This window comes from Mytilus trossulus, chromosome 6, assembly GCF_036588685.1.
Source record: "Mytilus trossulus isolate FHL-02 chromosome 6, PNRI_Mtr1.1.1.hap1, whole genome shotgun sequence".
NCBI classification, from domain to species: Eukaryota; Metazoa; Mollusca; class Bivalvia; order Mytilida; family Mytilidae; genus Mytilus; species Mytilus trossulus.
In genome coordinates this window covers 34,944,516-34,963,354 of record NC_086378.1, presented here as the reverse complement: position 1 = coordinate 34,963,354, position 18,839 = coordinate 34,944,516, and the positions used below count along the sequence as shown (strand labels likewise).

The 18,839-nt window shown below is 32.0% G+C and overlaps 1 protein-coding gene across 1 annotated transcript in view; it reads left to right on the top strand.

Moving 5' to 3' along the window:
- LOC134721221 (atrial natriuretic peptide receptor 1-like) overlaps window positions 1–18,839 on the top strand; it is a 47,497-nt gene that overhangs the window by 11,371 nt on the left and 17,287 nt on the right. Inside the window, exons 3-10 of the mRNA XM_063584029.1 lie at window positions 7,274–7,420; window positions 9,569–9,720; window positions 12,685–12,823; window positions 14,470–14,564; window positions 15,924–16,050; window positions 16,689–16,776; window positions 17,134–17,284; window positions 18,536–18,661. Of these exons, the coding sequence (XP_063440099.1) occupies window positions 7,274–7,420; window positions 9,569–9,720; window positions 12,685–12,823; window positions 14,470–14,564; window positions 15,924–16,050; window positions 16,689–16,776; window positions 17,134–17,284; window positions 18,536–18,661 (1,025 nt within the window). The remainder of the gene's footprint in view (window positions 1–7,273; window positions 7,421–9,568; window positions 9,721–12,684; window positions 12,824–14,469; window positions 14,565–15,923; window positions 16,051–16,688; window positions 16,777–17,133; window positions 17,285–18,535; window positions 18,662–18,839) is intronic.

The window sequence follows — 18,839 nt, the reverse complement described above, 5'->3', positions numbered from 1 at the left end:
TATATACACAATTTCTCAAATCATTTGAAATTAAAGTTCAAAAAGTTAGAATAAATATACACAAAAATTAAATGTTCATAGATTATATAGCACCAGACGTCGGATATGAAATGCACGAACGATATATTTTGCTAATTTTCTTGTGTGAAGAGACATTAAAATGTTCAGTTTTTGTTCATGATTCAGATCTAAGAAGAGTTCTGTAGTTAAAAGTTCACCAAAAATGTTATTTCGACAATTCAAATAAAGCGGACAATTAAAGATAAAGTGTAGTTCAGTTTCGGCTTCTTGAAGATTACAAAAAATACAAAGTCTTTCTTCAGGTTTTTCACTTGAATATCTGCCTGTTTCAACTCTTAATGGTAAAATTCCACATCTTAACTGTGCCAAGTACGACCGTTCAATTTTACTTAAATTTAATTCAATATAGTGTTCAGTTTCGAAAATAGTTTTGAATGTCTTATAGGTACGTAATTTTGAGACGCTTTCGATAGAATTACTCCAAATGTCTGAATAAAAACGAGAAATGTTAAGTTCCACCAATGACATATCAACCTGTAATTTCAGTTCGTAATAATGTCCTAAATCAAGCTTGTAGAAAATATCCTTTAAATCGCTACACCAATTATTTTCACATCGTTTATAATCAAAGTCGAATGCTATTCTTGTAATGCGGTTTCTGTCAAATCGAATTAGTCTATTCCAATATCTAACCATATTTTTCCAGTGTCTATATTGACTCGGGATCCAACCAATATCTCCGTGTATAGCAAGATTTGGTGCGTACCTATGAACTCCCAAATAGTACCGAATAGCTCGATTCTGAATGTTGTCTATTGATTGATATTTCCGATACCCCCATACACCAGACGAGTAATCAAGTATAGGAACAATGCAAGAATTAAACAATTTCTCATACGATCTTTGAATCCGTGTATTTTACCAATTATGTGTCCAAGTCCTCGGCCAGCACTTTTAGCAAGTATTTCCGCATTTAATAAAAAACTGCCATTATAGCTAAATGTTACACCTAAGTACTTATACTGATTCACTATTTCTAAAGAATTTCTACCAACACTAAAATTATATTCTGTTTGTTTGGATTTCCCATTTCGAAAGTGGATACATTTCGATTTGTCAGTATTAATCAATACTCGCCATTGTTTACACCACCGATGAAGTTTATCCAACATACACTGCAGGTCCAATTCTGATTTAGCTATCAGTGCAATATCATCAGCGTACAATAAAACTGACAAGTTCTTATCAGCTAAATCGATTCCTACACCTAGATCGTTCAGTTCATTAACCAAATCATTAATAAATATAGAGAAAAGTGTTGGTGATAAATTGTCCCCTTGTTTTACACCGGATTTACAGTCAAACCAACTTGTAAGCTTGCCATTTAATCGGACGCAGGATTCGGAATTCTGATAAATGCTTTTGATAGAGTTATACAGTTTGCCATCAATGTTGTTTTTAAGTAGCTTATATAGCATCATATCCCTGTCTATGAAGTCAAAACATTTTCTGAGGTCAATAAACGCCACAAAGAGTGATTTATTGTTGCGGACGATAGAATTGAGTGTGTAAATGTGATCCTCACAAGATCGATCTTTCCTAAAGCCGTTCTGTTCGTCTGCCAGTATGTCCTCGTTTTCTAAGTAGAATGTTATCCTTTTATTCATAAAAGCACTATATAATTTGCTTATGCAAGACAACAGGCTTACACCTCTGTAGTTCATAGGCATTCGTGCATCCGATGAAGGATCTTTAAGTATCGGACATATCACAGATTTTCTCCAAATTGACGGTATAAGGCTAGTGTCCAAAATGAGTTGAAATAGTTTTAATATAGTCTCTATCACAATCGGAAACTTCAGTACAATGTACGGGATTTCGTCGAAACCACTGGCCGACTTTGATTTTGAGTGCATAACGATATCGTGGATTTCATCTAATGTAATGTTTCGGTTCAAGTATTCATTCTGTATAAATAAAGGATCCTCCATGTTAGTCTCTAGTAGATATTTGTGTGACATGACAGTTCTATAGTGTTCATAATCAAATTCGTCACTATTGCTTCCGGTGTACAAATTTTCAAAGTCAATCCGCCATTTATCCAACACTAATTGCTCATCTGTTTCTATATTCCCACTTTCGTCGACAATTTCTATTGGTATAGACTTGTGATTTCTCGGTCCGAGGTTGCGAATTTTTTCCCAAAAGTCGTTCGGTTTTTTCGTAGTCATAGCTTCAATATCTACCGCTTTCATTTTTCTATATGTTCTTTCGGTTCGTCGCAGTGTTTTATCGAAAATATCTCTGGCTTGTATATAACTGTTCCGTAATGACGCTCTTGTATTACGATTTCCTTTACAGTGGGTGAATTCCTTTTCCTTAATCGACATCTTGTTCCAAAGACTCATCAAATTGTCATTCCAATACGGTTTTCTGTGTTTGTAACGTTTCTTAGAGCTATTATCCTCGAATTTTGGAATTTTATCGTTCATCTCTGAAAAAATTATTTCGCACAATTCATTGTAGATTTTATCAATATTATCCTGAGTTTCTCTACAACGCTCGATGTTTTCTATTAAAGTAAGTAAGGCAGACCGTTGAATATCACTAGTCATAAAATCTAACGGTATCTGATTAAGTTTATAACGAAGATTTGAGTTGCGTTTTTCTTTTGTTTGCGTTGCGATGCAGTGACGCATGATATTGAATTCCGCCACAATAGCTGAGTGATCAGGCAATTTAGACTTGGCACCTATAAGATCGTGTAATTGAAAGTCATCAACAATCGATTGAACCGTTAACACCTTGAAGTAACTTATATCTTGAAAAATATCCTGCGGGACACATATGAAATCAACTACCGCTTTTCCTTTCTTCGAAATTGAAGTAAAATTATCCCCGTCGGCAAATCTACCGTTCAGTACACAAAATTTTGATTCGTTTAGAAATTCCATAAATTCATGCCCGTGCTGGTTAATACACTTGTCTATTTGGATTCTTTTTGCAATTTCATCGGTCTCGAATAACAGTTCGGACAGGGATCCAATTCGTGAATTAAAGTCACCAAGAAGAAAAAAGTCATCGCTATCATTATTCATGTAAATTTGAGCAAGCAAATGTGCGAAAAATCCTTGGGCATCACGTCCTCTGTTTGAATTTTCAGGAGGCAAATAACATGCGAAAACTATAAAACTGAAATCTGTATTGCGGCTTTCGAATTTTAGTCCAAGTATTCCATCGACCGACTTGTCAATTACCGAAACATTGAAAATTTTAAATATCAGATCTTTCACAAAGATTCCAACTCCTCCCGAGGCTTTTGGTGCATTGATATGTATTTCTGTTCTATTAAATCCGAACCATCTATAACCCGCCATAAAAATATTGTCTTGCGCTTTTAAGTGAGTCTCGCACACCGAAATTATATCACATTCAATTGCATTGATGACGCCTCTTCTTAAATCACAATTTTCTCTAGTCCATCCCCCAACATTAATGTGTCCGAGTTTAATAGATGAAATGGGCCGGTTCTGGTCCTATGGATGTGGGTTCTCGTTTTCATTTTGCTGATTTTCAGTTGGCGGTGATTGGTTGTTCTTTGGTTTAATACGACCATTTGCGTCAACACGGAACGATTTACCCTGTGGCAGATTTCTAAGAACAGCACGAGCGTTCATCTCTATTATACGTTCCACACGCGACTTGCTGCTTTTAATGTATACATTTTTGTAAATTTCATTGTCTTTAAGTTTCATTTTATTTCTCAAAACTTTGACCTTTTCATCCTTATTTCTTAGACTGAATTTTACAATCCCTGGGCGATCATCAAATCTATTCGGCAGACGAGTTGCAGCGGTAACATGAACATATGAAAACACATCTTCGCCAAGTGCGCGGATAAGATTTTCAGTTTTATATAGCAAATCTTCACTTTCCGTAACGGGTATGCCGCTGGCTGTTATAGTTATTTCTGGATTGTCAAGCGGATTGACCGGGTTTAAGACACCGATACCGTTAAATGCAGATTGAGTGTTATTGTGTTCTTCAATGCCCTCTAGACGTGTTTGTAATGATTGAACAGTAATTAGGAGTTGATCTGTACGTCTTGTTTCACTACCAATGTCAACTGATAACTCATCACGTAGTGCTCTAATTTTGTTGTCTACATTTGCCATTAAATCAGTTCTAAGTTTATCAAGTTTTGACTCGAACATTCGTTTCATCCCTTCTTGGTTTGTTTTGAGATCTTGTATAGCACTTACTATAGTATAAAGTTTTTCAGAGACTGTAGGGTCTTTGTTTTTATTCACATTTTTCGCATCTGAGGCCATTTTTGTTTCTGAGTGTTTTTTCGTAGGGTTATGATCTGGTTTGGATGTTTCACTAAAGATACTGCTTTCTAGATCGTCATCAGAATTATATAAAATTGAGTTCGTGTGATTTAATATTTCACTCACCGATATATCTGAGTCGTGTATGTACTCTGTTAACTCTCTTCGCCATGACTGTTTACTTTGTTTGTTGTGTTTAGAATCAGTTCCACTTCCACTACTATTTCTATCCTTTCTTTTCTTACTATTGTTTTTTGACATTATATACTAACATTGTAAGTCATCAAAAGTCTTTGCATAGTCTATATATCCAACATAAATATCAAATTTCGAACACTGATTTGAGAGAGAAAAAATATACGTCCATTTTTCAGTAATCAACGTGATCGTACATATCAGTACAAAATATGTGATAATCTAAAAGAACATTTTTTTTGTCTGAATTTCTAAAAATACCAGAAGGTCTTAAATATACATGCATCATACATGATCATGATAGAATGATGTTTGTTTTTTTAAATTTGTATTGATTATATAAAAAAAAAGAAAGAATACAAAACTCCGTCTAATAATAGCGTTATTTCGCGACAGCAAATGATAAAACGGGATTTATTAGTTTACTTCGTTACAACGTGCATATATGGCATGAAAATACTATTGATATTGTCATCAAATCTACGCACAGCAAATTTCAATTGATTTCACAATTTTTCAACACATGATTATTTAAATATTTTTAAACACAGACCAGACTATATAAAAGTATCGAGTTATTTTTTTTTTATAGAAATAGTCTTCATAACAAGATGTAAAGTGCTGCATATCATTTTGAAATTATGGCAATCATATTATGTATGGGCTTTGCTCATTGTTGAAGGCCGTACGGTGACCTATAGTTTTTAATGTTTGTGTCATTTTGGTCTTTTGTAGATAGTTGTCTCATTGGCAATCACACCACATCTTCTTTTTTATATATTATATAAACCTGTTGAAAAATCTTTTGAATAATTATGTAAATCACTATACGGATATACTATCTTTAGACTCCCAAACATTTTTTTGCATTTTTGCTCATCTTGACGAAATAATAATAATAAAAATCCGCAAAAGGTTTAAACCAGATTGGATTTAAGGAGATCTGTTCGAAAAAAACATTGACACATTATTAAAATGGAATCTTACTGCATTACGGCACTATAAAGCAAAATAACCACGTTTCGAACAGCGGTATTCTACTGTCGCCTTTACTTTGAATTTTTCCAATTTTAAACAAAGGACAGCCATGTATCCATAACGTACCCAGAAACTTACGATTTCAACAAAAGTAAGAGACAATGAACAATTTGGCTCGCAATACAACTTATCGCTATTTATTTCATTCCGGATAAGTTCTAAAATTACACAACTTTTTCATCCAGTTGAAGCTATCTGGGACCCTGTTTAAACAATTCACTATGCATGATACTTTTTAATGAGACCTGTTTAAACTACCGTAAATACTTCAAACAAAATATTTTTTACTTTTTACTTCAATTTTAATTTCGAAAAAAGTGGATCATACTATATCAAAGTTTCTTCATGGTCACTTTCTAAAGTTTTTGCTCCCTCAGCTCATTACTGATGACCTCCATTTTTCGGCCGGTGACCCAAACAGGAAGTTGTATAAATGACTGTTTTTCCCGGAATGGACTAAAAAGCGATTAGGTGTATTGTCTACATATAAGTTTTTTCCACCGGCAAAAATGTTCGCTCTAGTTAAATCAAATAATGACAGCAAAAGCACGGTTTTTGTAAAAAAAAGGGCTGTTTTTTTAATTATGTTCTTAGTTTTTTTCCTAGAAGTTTAAACCTTTTCAGATCACAAAAATTGACTGCCATCTCTTCACGTTTAAACCATTAGCGCTCTCTTTTCTGGCTTATGTTTATTTTCTTATTCGTTTATAAATGTCAACTTGGTTATGATAATATATACATAAAAGATTATTACTTTTTGAAAATTAGCGTTATTTTACTTTCATACAATAAAAGTTCCCCAAATACCAATATATACTTTAAATTTATTGAACAGTTTTGTTTTTTAAATATAGGTTAAACAGAAATTTATCGATAAAGACATTTTTTCTCATTTTATATATACGATTAATGATTTTCTTTAAATACAAAACATCAAAAAATCTGATAAAACACTTTTATAGTCACGATTTGCACTCGAAGATCGCAAATTTCCTTTAGTCAAGCATATATATGAGAAAACAAAGGCTACAAATTGTTTTTTTTTTTCAAATTCATGCTTCACATGTGATAATAAAAAAAAATGTATAAATCAGACAACAGGCAGTAATGAAGTACACACAAAATAGAAATTAAACAGACCTAAATACATTCATCTCACCATGAAACAAACTTTGAAGAGAAATAAAACAAACAATTATCAATATATGTCACAAATAAGTACCAACATGTAGAAAGTTATGTCTACATGTATATAAGAATTGTTGTCTATTTGTAGCATTCCCCGTTTCTCTTCTCAATGTTATTTAAATGTGTGGTCATGTGCATATCAGGACCCTAATCGGTGATTATCTAAACGTTTGTATCATTTTAGAGCTTTAAAGTTTTATGTCATAGTTGACATCAGAGTTTTGAAAGTATCTATAAAGATTCAACACTCGTCTTGACTTCGGACCAACTTGATGCTTAACATGTATTAATCTTAATCTTTAGACGAATACTTCTAATTGTGTTGGTTTTGTGTCGTTGTGTTGCTATCACATTGGAAAATATTACCCGACATTCCCGTTTTTTATTTGATTTATGATATTGATAATTATTGTTTTGGTTCAGCCGCTACAGCTTTTATTTGACGTACATCTTTTGCGCTCTGTAATGTTTTTTTTTAATTACTTGTTTGTTTCTTCCAGTTTTTGTGATCTTTTCTGATTCCGACGTCTTAAGAGATTTTCTGTATGCGGCAGACGAGCTTTCAATGACGGAAGGCAATCACGTGTTCATTACGATGGAATTGTTTCCTAGTGATTGGCTAGGATACTACACACAGTTCCTTCGAGGTATGTTAACAGAGACTTGAAGCAAAACGAGAGAAACCACAAACAAAATCAAACTGTATCCCATAAGCGTTCTTTGATAACATATCGCAAATGTAACATCCTCACAATTAAAGAAGAGATGAGAAAAGACCAGCAAACTAACAACTACAAGCATATTTATTAAAAATTGGTATGAAACAATAGAGCAATCTTAAAGTATAAATCGATGAAAATGGTCAAATAGATAAAAAAAAAAGAAAGAAAAAAAAAAGACGAACAGACGAACAACATTCATAAAAACAACCCGCCTGAAACCAAGAAAATTCTCAAAACAGACAAATGTTATATTATGTATTTTGGATAAGTAAAACTCATTATATAAAATGAAATCATGTAAAATTGGGAAATGAAAAACGCCACGTTTCTTGAAAAATTTCAACTATCCTACACCATCAGTTTTTTTGTAACTTATGTCAAAATATGTGTCACCGGACTTCGTACAATTAACGTAGTTGCACTCGTTAAAATCAGCTTGCGTAATATGGAGAAAAAAATGAGTTGAAAATCTTTCAGTTCTGACATTATGACATGCACTTTTGTTTGAACTTATTTAATTTATGACTTTTCTGTTGTTTCCTCATCGGGAGAAAACACATTTAATTTTTTTACAATGGAAAAAATCGCTTCATTATTTTAGGAATCACGTCCTGTGACACGTCTCCTGAAGCTTAATTAGGAACGACATTCAATACATATCACTAATAGAAAAAGTAACAGATAATAATAATAAAGTATTAAATTCTTCTTAGAACTTAATTAATAGACATGGAAAACCCCAGCGAGAATAACGGAACTAGCAGCTGCGATTTTTTTAACTGTTTCAGGAGAATAATTTTCTAGAACATATCTAATGGGCCTCACAACAGTCCTTATTCTAATTACGACTACAAATATAAGCTAAAAGGCCACACATTCATAATTCTCTGTCATTAAAAAAATCATGGTGAAAAGGTTTGACATAATAATGTTTCAGAAACAAGGAACTCTTACATGTCTTATTATGTAAATATTAACAAAGTTGGTAAATAAATACAAATTCTTTTTTACCAGTATCAATTTTCTATTAAATTTTGCGAAAATTGAAGCCTTTTTGGAGATTTTGAAAGAAAAAAAAAGAAAAATTAATGATTTTGAAAGAAAAAAAGAAAAATTATCGATCTTAGATTTCTAGCCGCATATCTACTAGTTCAATTACATGTTGTGAATCATGTAAAATCACTGAATTCCGGTTAAACATATTTTAAGTTAAAATCCCTTCTCCGATAGAAATATTTGAATACAAATTTTTCATAACCTTTCGAGGAAATTGCAGTAAAAGGCCAGACATTTTCGTCTTGACAATAAAAAATCGAAATAGGTCATACACATATGTCAATCAAAAAATAAGGTAAGAACACCTCACACTCAATTACCGTAACAACTAGACTTATTACAAGTTTTCAACAACAATCGAAATTCTTTAAAGACTCACTTAAAATCAATTATTCAGGTGATTGGTGAAACAAATATTTACTAAAATATTAAAGCTTTGGAGGGGAGGGGTGAGAAAACAAACATCTATCAAAACAGGAGAGATGTATGGAGCTTTTGGCATAAGGTATCAGTCTTTTTCCATGTGTTACAGGCAACAGCAGTTGATTAATTTTCAAATCTCATACCTAAATCAGATCATAGTTAAATACAAATTTGTAACGATTTTAAATTATTCATAAGCCAAAAAAAATCTAAAATCTCGTAAATTCATTAAAAATATATACAACTCAAGAGAAGAAAACATTGGGAAATTAAAAGCGCAAGAGAGAAAATTCAATGTAAAAGTGAACGTCTATTGCTTTACATGCAAAATAGGTGAATAAAACTTGAGGAAATATACTCCAAGGACAAGTTCTTTGTTTGAAGATATGTTTAACAGATATACTATTTAATAGTCAATCAACATGTTCTGCCAGGTTGATTGTAAATAACTTGAATGTGATCAGTTTTTTCAAAGAACTTAAGAACTTTTGTTTTGTTTTCATATTCTCCGAAAAATGATTGCCGAAATTTAAACGTGTGATATGATGGTCATTCATTAATTCTTCAAATGATTATCCCCCCTTTATTTTTAAGGTGATTATAAAGATGCAGCTGTTACTAAAGCATACGAGTCTCTGTTGCTGCTTACACCCTTACAGCCAGACAATATTGAACATAAAATATTCTCTGATGAAGTAAAACTGAGAGCACAGAGAGATTACGGATACACGTTTGGAGTAGACGAGGTATGGTATATGTCCTTGTTATTTATATTATTGATGTTTGTAACTTTTCAACAAAAAAATACGATGCATCATTATTATTGTTAGCAGATCCTGCTTCACATGTGGCACCCGTCGTGTTGGTTATGTGATAACAAATCCGGTAAATAGTCTAATTCGGTAGGTCACATTCATGAAAGGGAAGGGGATTGTAGTAATGACATAAAGAACATATTCAATATCATTTGGGAAACAGTTATTCCATAACGGTCAACCAACTCGTGATGGCGGCCCTTAAATTTACGAAGGGATGATTTCAACTGTATTTGTAGTACCCTTTATCTCTAGTTCGATGGGATAGATGCGTTCCACATAGTCACCAAATTTTGAATTATTTAGTGAAAGAACATCATCTATAAAGCGGAAAGTAGAGTTAAAGGATATTGCTAACTTCTTATCTTTCTTCATAAGGAGTTCCTGCATTAAGTCAGCCTCACAATAATAAAAAAACCAGGCGGCAAGTAGAGGGGCACAGTTTGTTAAAACACGTCCTACGAACGTAACAAATATGTTGTCCATCAAGAAATCAAGCAACTTGATAATATCAGTATCAGAGAATTTTTTGTTTGAATCACGGTGATCCTTTACAAAGTAGGATTTAACCCATAAAAGGATGGAAAGACTTTTTGCGGGCGTCGAGACTTGGTTTTAATTTTCGCGGATATCGGGATAGTCTCTTATACGTATTCGGCAATTAATAATTAATATTTTGCAACCCAGGATAGAATGTTTCATTTTTTATAAAGATATTACACGACATATTCAATCAGCAAATTATCATAACTACTGTAGATCTCTATTAGATAGACGCTCCGAAAAGAACCCAAGGACAAATGTGGTGAGGACCGATTGATATCAATCTGTTTGCCTATCATAAAGTTTATTTATACACTCGTTGTTTCAATTCCGTTTATGCAGATCCGATAGAGATTATAAATTATACAAATATTATATGATATCGAGTACTTTCATTAGTTTTATTTATTATGACCAGTTTTATTTTGTCATAAAAACAAACGGCAGCAATATATTATGCCTTAATCAACTTTACATGTTAAAACAACTAGAAAAAAGGCAGATATTGAGTTGGTGTAAACAATATGAAAAGCCTTTACTCGAAGACGTAACCGGATGAAAATCGTATGAAGATGATGTAATTAGATATCATATTTTGTCTAGAACTTTCAGTTGTAAAGATCATCATAATATAATTAAAATGAATGTTGTTGGAGAATAAGAAAAGAACCCAAGGACAAATGTGGTGAGAATCGAATAATATTAATCAGTTTGTCTATCATAAAAAATATTTATACACTCATTGATTCAGTTCCGTTTATGTAGATCCGATAGAGATTATAAACTAAACAAATATTATATGATATCGAGTACCTTTATTGGTTTTATTTATTATGATCAGTTATATCATGTCATAAAAACAAACGGTCCTGTCATAAAAACAAACGGCAGCAACATATTGTGCCTTAATCGACATTATGTGTTAATACAACTTGAAAAGGACAGATATTGAGTGGGTGTAATCAAAATGAAAAGCCTTTACTAGAAGACTTAACCGGATGCAAAAGGATGTAATAGGATACCATTTTGTGTTTTAAAACTTTTTAGTTGTAAAAATCATCTTTTAATTAAAATAAATTTTGTTGGAGAAAACAACGCATCGGTATAATAAATCTTTAATATCTATATGATATATTTTAGAGTAAAATTTCAATGAGTGAATTTTACTTCAGTAGTAAAGTTGGGTGATTTAATTGAAAATTAATTTATTCTTCTTATTCTCTTAATAAGTACTTGATGCTTATTCTTAAGTGTTCTATGTTGTGTCAGGTGTTTTATTGTTTTGTCTTCTTTCTTTTCTAGCCAGTCACTGTCAGTTTTTTTTCGATTTATTAGTTTGACTGTCCCTCTGGTATCTTGCGCTTCTCTTTTGGAGTAAAGTTTGTTACGTTTGAAATATCATTTTTAATGACTTCCCCCTTTTTTGAAATTATCTCGGAGAACTATTATTTTTCGTAAAGTGCATCTTTTAAACCAAAAAAGCCTAATCATAGCCGACAATTTCGCCAAATGACAAATAAACAGGTTTATGCAACTAGTTGTGTTTATTTCATAAATATAGTAACATAGCTATATTTTGTTCAATGTCAATTTCATCATGGAGCACTTTCTCCACAATCAGGGGTTCATAAAGGGATGAAAATAAGTAAGAAATTTGTGTTACGATTTGAAAAGCTATCAGTGTATTATTTAAAATTGCAGTATAGAACAATATTAGGTCAATATCATAAACATATGATTTTGTGTATTCGGTAAAACCTCGCCCTTTCTCAGTTTCTGAGCTTCATACAAAAAAAGTATATATTATTCTGCTATTTATCTAGTATTGTATATATATTGTTGACCTCACGGTTGTATTAGGTTGGGTTGGGTTGCTGTATCACTTATGGTTACAATGTACCAAAAACAATTACATGGGCGCAGCCATTTTATGAAGGGAACATGACATAGAGATAAAAAAATAAATGACTCTCTGTGATTTGTTGTTATATCATTTATATATTTTTTTTCTGGAAAGCATTATGAATAAAGTTTCATGAAAACACATATTTGTTCTTAAAAGTATAGGATGAAGGGTCGGAATTTTTGTTTTTAATGTTGATCAAAATTAGGGAAAATTTACTGCAAAAATCGTAAGGTATCGTAAAAAAAACAAAATTCACCAAGAAAAGCCATGGAACCATAGATAAATCACAATAGATATCGAGCTCCAATTAGACAACAGGAGATTTTCCATAATTAGGTTATTAAAAACGCCTTTTAAGTAGATAATTTCTAAACATAGCATTGCCGGCAATGGAACCCCCATTTAGTACTTTACATTCTTATGTAGTTCTTGTCATCTATGTTTAGGTCGTCAACTACTTCATTACCGCATTTTACGATGGTGCCATTTACTTAACTGAAGCTATTAACCGAACTGTTGAAGAAGGTGGTGACCTAAATGGTGGACTGGCTTTATCACAGAAACTCTGGAATGATACATATATGGGTATGTTTTATCAATGATATCAACTATGAAGGCGGGTTTTTCTTAATTCCATAACAACATGACTTGTGAGTTTAATTGGGGAGTGTTCTTTTCTAAATCCACAGACAACAATAGGAATTTAATAGACAACTTTCGAGTTCATCCGTCACCGGCAAAAACTCGTCAATTATGCACGCCTTTATGACGTCATTTACCAGATAGAGGGGGTCGCCTGTATCCCTGTACTATTTACGTTCATCAAGCGTCTTAGTGATCGTCTTTGTGCAAGATAAACTAGAAATAATGGTTGCTCTGTAGGTACTTACTGACAATTTCCTAATGACAGCAGTGTTGATTGTTAATTTTGGGAATTCAATTTGCCAAATAATTCGTACAATATAGAATTATAGTTTTCCAACCACTCGCTCAACATTGGAAAGAAGTGACGACGCCCCTTACCGCACAAATGGCGGTGATAAAGGCGCGTATAATTGACGAGTTTTTTTCCGGTGACGGATGAACTCGAAAGTGGTCTATTGGGGACGAACGTTTTGAAGACACATATAAAACATGTTGAGTTTAATTGGGGGCGGGACTTCTCTAAGTCTATAGACATGTTCAGTTTACTCAGTTAGTTCTAACAATTGGTATATCAGGAATGACATCTTGTGTTATATGGCCATCAATATATTTTTATAATGGTGTATAGAGTCATGAAACAATCAAGTATTTGAACTTCATCATGATGAACTAATTACACACCTTTTCTTTTGAATTGTGTTACATTGTCATTACGGGTTCTTTTATAGCTTGCTTACGGCATTTTGGTCATTAGTAGAGAATAAACGTTGTCTGATGGGCAATACGATCCCATCTTCTTATTCCAATAATGTCAACCCCGGAGTTCATTTTAATGTGGAAAACATAAGAGCGCGTTCGTTTAATTTATTCGAGTTTAAATGAAGTTCAAGTAAACATTATTGTTTGTTTCTTGAAAGAACCGAGATTATGTAGCATTTAGTATTTACCCTTTTGCAAAAAGCGCATTATATTATATTTTTGTCTACGTTTTATATACTAATCAGTTTTTAATTGTTCAATTTTTATCGACCCAAAGTGTCGAGTTAAAGTCAAAGATATCTGTATTCGCTTTAACAGGTATGATCTTCACTAAAAAAAAAGAAAATTATGCACCAGCCGCCAAGGAAGTAAAGTTTCCATAACATAACATTTTGTAGATATAATTACTTAACAACTAACCCAAACGCCATACTACCACTTTTTCTAAAACTTTTTCAAGCTCGAAAATAATCATATTTTACGAAATATATGTTTAGCTTACATGTCTATATGTATTATAGACTTTAGAACAAATATACAAGGTTTCTAGCCATACCCTAATTATGATGATTTGAATGGCTGTTTATATAATATACAGGACTCCCTCCGTCGACACAAACAGGAAGGCAATCAAGCAAAAATCAAAAGAAGCCTTACCAAAAGCAATCTGTATCGATTAACTAGATTTTTGTCTAGACACATTTGGCTGCTAGACCGTGTGACATTTACAACATTATATGAATTTTAAAATCTAAGAAGTAAAAATGTAGCTACTAGCAAAGTATAAGCTTATTTGTGACCTGTCTATGTTGTACCAATTCTTACAGGCATAACCGGTCTGGTAGCCATTGATCACCAAGGAGACAGATTAACTGACTTTGATATCTACCACATGACAGATTCAGCGACAAAAACATTCAAGGTACATTTATGCAACATAAGAAATATAAAATATTTCAAATCAGCAATCTATCATATATTTCTCAATTGCACACATATCAGTAAGCTAGTACAACATTTTAAGGCAGTTTAAAACGTTTTCAACTACATAAAACATTCAAAGTACATCTTAACAACATAACAAATGTTAAATATTCAATAATATCAGTCAAAACAACAGCATTTTATGGTGGTATTAAACGCTTTCAACAAGACAAAACATTCAAGGAACATTAAATATTTTAACATTACAAATCAGCAAATATATTACAAAATATTAGTTAGAAACAATAGCATTTTATGGCGGTGTTAAACGTTTTCAACAACTTTCCATGAACATCCATACAACATAAAATATAAAATACATCGAAGCAGCAATTAATAATATATAACAATTATCTGTTAAATACCCTAGCATTTTATGGCGGTTTAAAACGTTTAAAATAGATTTAGGAAATAGTGGAAAGACGCCAGTTTGTAGTGGTTTACCATAATATTACTTTGTATTTTATGATCATTCATTAATGAGAAAAATAATAATTAAAAAGAGGTATTAGTTCCTTGACCTCTGGGAACATTAATAACTTAGATTTATTAGCTTTATGATAGCACGAAACAAAAAGTCAGCCGGTTGCTAATCCTCGAAGCTATTATTATAGATACATGTTTCATTAGTGTCTATTTGAATGGATGCAGACTGTTTAGAGATAACGTTTATTTTGTCATTCACTTTTGTGAATATATTACATGAGCTCTGACACGTAATTTCTAATTTTTATTGCTAAACTAAAAAGGTTTTTCCATAAAACTTAGCGCTAAATATGTATAAGCAATGTAAATAACCGGTAATGGATGGAATGAAATGACCATGACAACACCTGGCCAGGTCTCGAACTGCAAATTTCTATAGATTAAAATTCATATGGCAACATAGTGCAATCAGCTCAAGTGTAGAACAACATGACAGTTCATAACATATATTCATGTATTTCCAAATGTTTAGACAATTTGTTGGTATTATAATGACAAATCGTCATATATACCCCAATAAAACTGAAATATTTCAATCAAATTATGTTTAGACTTCGAGTTTTGTAAAAAAAATAAAAATTGACAAATAACGATTAGAAATTGGTGTTTAAAAATATTAATGTTTCAATGTCATTATATCATATGAATAATTCAAAAGTCAATCAATTAAACTTTACCTACTTAATGATAATTACATTAGCTCCAGTGGAATCTTATTGGATTTCCAATAAATCATACAACTTTAAAAACATAAAGCCACTAAAACATAAATAATAATAACAAAAGCTTTTCGGAATGATTTTTTTTATAGTTAGTTGGAAGATTTCGAGGAGCTACTTCAAATTACGAACCAACCCCTGGTGTGTCGATACAATGGCGAAATGGTCTACCTCTTGATACCCCTGTGTGTGGTTTCAGAGGAGAATGGTGTGTGGTCGGTACGACTGGTGTTGTTTTTAGTGTTGTGAAACAGAATTTCCTGTGTTGTTTTTCAATAATCCATAACCCTTAAAGCATTTTATCACACAACCGACGCGTAACACATGTTAAAATATTATTGTTCTTGTGACTGGCACATATATTCCGAATTTTATCTACAACCATTAACATGATCAATACGTTTTCTAATTCATATCCAGTGTTTAACCCGAGCCCTTTGCTTCAATACTTAACCTATTCTTTAGCTGTTCTCTCGGTAAAATGAAAATGATCCACTTTCCAGAAAATTTGTAATACACGAATTTTATTTCATGTTATTTAACTGTATATAATTGTGAATTTGGCTTAATGCAATGTTACTGCAAGGAACACGTTTTCCATTCCTTTAATTGCATTTGCCCATAGTTGATTGAAGAAACTGTTGCAACAATATCTAGTAAAACAAGCTAAAATAACTAGTCTATTATTTTTAAATAGCAAAGTATATCAAGAATGCTCTTTTTATAAATATAAAAAAAACTACCTTTCATTTTTACTTATATTTTGTCTATCAACCTCTTTATTCCTTTGTGACATATATGATATTAACTGATATGCTTGTCTCTCTGAGTTCGATATTGATGTATTTACATTTCAGATTCTAATGGCAGTTTGACTCTAACAGTTGTATGTGTATTGGTTGTTTTACTAGTTATTGGATCTGTGGCCTTTTTCTTTATATACAGGTATGATATCCTGACATATTCCCCACTTCAATTCTTTATTTAATAATACCAGTTTTGAAACATTGTCCTCATATTTGACTAGCTTACAATCGGTTTTTGACATCACAGATGATGAAAAACCGATAAAAAACGTTTATAAAATCTCCAATACAAGATGCATGTCATTAATTTGCCTACGTTTATCATTATATTAGGGTTATTTTTTTCATAATATATCTCTTTGTTTTTATTCACTGTATAATCACCAATGAATTCAACATGCAGGACAAACATCTTACTACTTAATTTGTTTGTCAATAATTATAATGCATTACTTTAATTCAAATTTGATGAATTGAAATTTCTTTTTTGATCCAGAAAAATTAAGTTGGACAATGAACTCGGTCAGAAGACATGGTTAGTACCTTGGTCTGAGGTTAGAATTTCCAAACACAACAAACAACAGGGTTCACTGATATCTATGTCCCGGATGTCATTAGCAATAGTAGGAGTTGATGATTCTAGTCAGGTAAACATTATGGTTGTGACTACCAAATACACGTGTTAGAGTTTTAAGTTAATTTAGATAAGAAGTGTCAATAAAACAACCATCTGTTCAAGTCCAAGTGTACAACAGTTTACAGTTATAGGTCAATGTAACAGTAAGAGTTGATGAGGTTAGCTATGTTAGCATTATGGTTGTGATTACAAAAAAAACCAAGTAAGAGATTTTAATTATTTAAGATAAGCGTCTATGAGACAACCCTCTATTAAATTTACAATGTTTAAAGAGTTATAATTATAGATTATTAGAGTACGACTTTCAACACAAAGCCTTGGCTCACACCGAAGAGCAATCTATTAAAGTTCCAAAATTAACTAGTGTAAAACATTTAAACTGTTTAATCTACATAAAAAACAACGATAAACGTCAAACGTCAAACGTTAAATATTTTAACAGGCACACTGACATGGTACAGTAGTGTACTTTTTCAGCGGAAACCTATTAAAGATTGGTTCTATCAGATACGTTAAAAAGTCTTCATGGGAAAGGCAAACAGGAGTATTGTATATTTTAAAATATTTCAAAAAGGTGCACAAATAACCTTTATGGAAACACATAGAAAAATTAGAAAACCGGTATGATAATACATTACAACAATATAAGGAATTATAAATAATATTGTAATAAATAACAGACTACCTTTACTACAACGAAGACTCCTCCTTAGATAGTGATAGAGATAAACAGCAATGATAAAGATATCCGTACTGCGTCTAGTTGATTGATGAAGAAATGAAAACCTAGTAATTGTGTTACTTTTTATCGATTTACACGATTTAAACTTCAACTAACTAATATCGCCAAACAACAGCAAGCATGAAAAATTATCAAAACATTATGAACATGGCTTTTAGTTGTCTGCTTAAAAGATATTCACACATTTTTTGGAGATTGTTTGTATTCTATATTAGAATTTTTAGGTAAATAGATCTTTATATTATCTGTTTCGGTTCTTATGCGGCGTTGGCTTTGAACGTTCCTGTTTAATTTTAATCTAGAAAAGCGCTTCGCACTCATGCTATTTTGAAAACGTGGTTTCCATTTCGTATTGAACTCACCTCTTTAAAACTGCGGAAACTTTTTTCCAGGTGTGTAATACATTAGTAAGTTAATAAGCTAAATGTGATATTTGTTTTGTTTTTTAATTTGGAGTACTAGGTTATGGAAAAGTTTTATTAAATGATTTGTTTCAATAGATGTCTAAATACTTTTTAGCTTTCAATAAACAAAGGTCAACTGTTTACCCAGGTTGGGGTGTGTAAAGGCAATACAGTTGCTATACGGCGCTTCAAACTGAAAACCATAGACCTGACCAGACACATACTACTTGAATTCCAGCAGGTAATAGGTTGTTATTGACGACAAATACTCTACAAAAAAGTAAAAAAAGTGATAGATTTGTTTTGTTTTTAAAATAAAGTATTTTTCAACAGTACATAAACTTATATTAAATGATAAAAATCATAAAGCAACTGAAAAATGAAGGTTGTAGGTACCATGCAGATAAAAACCCAAAATG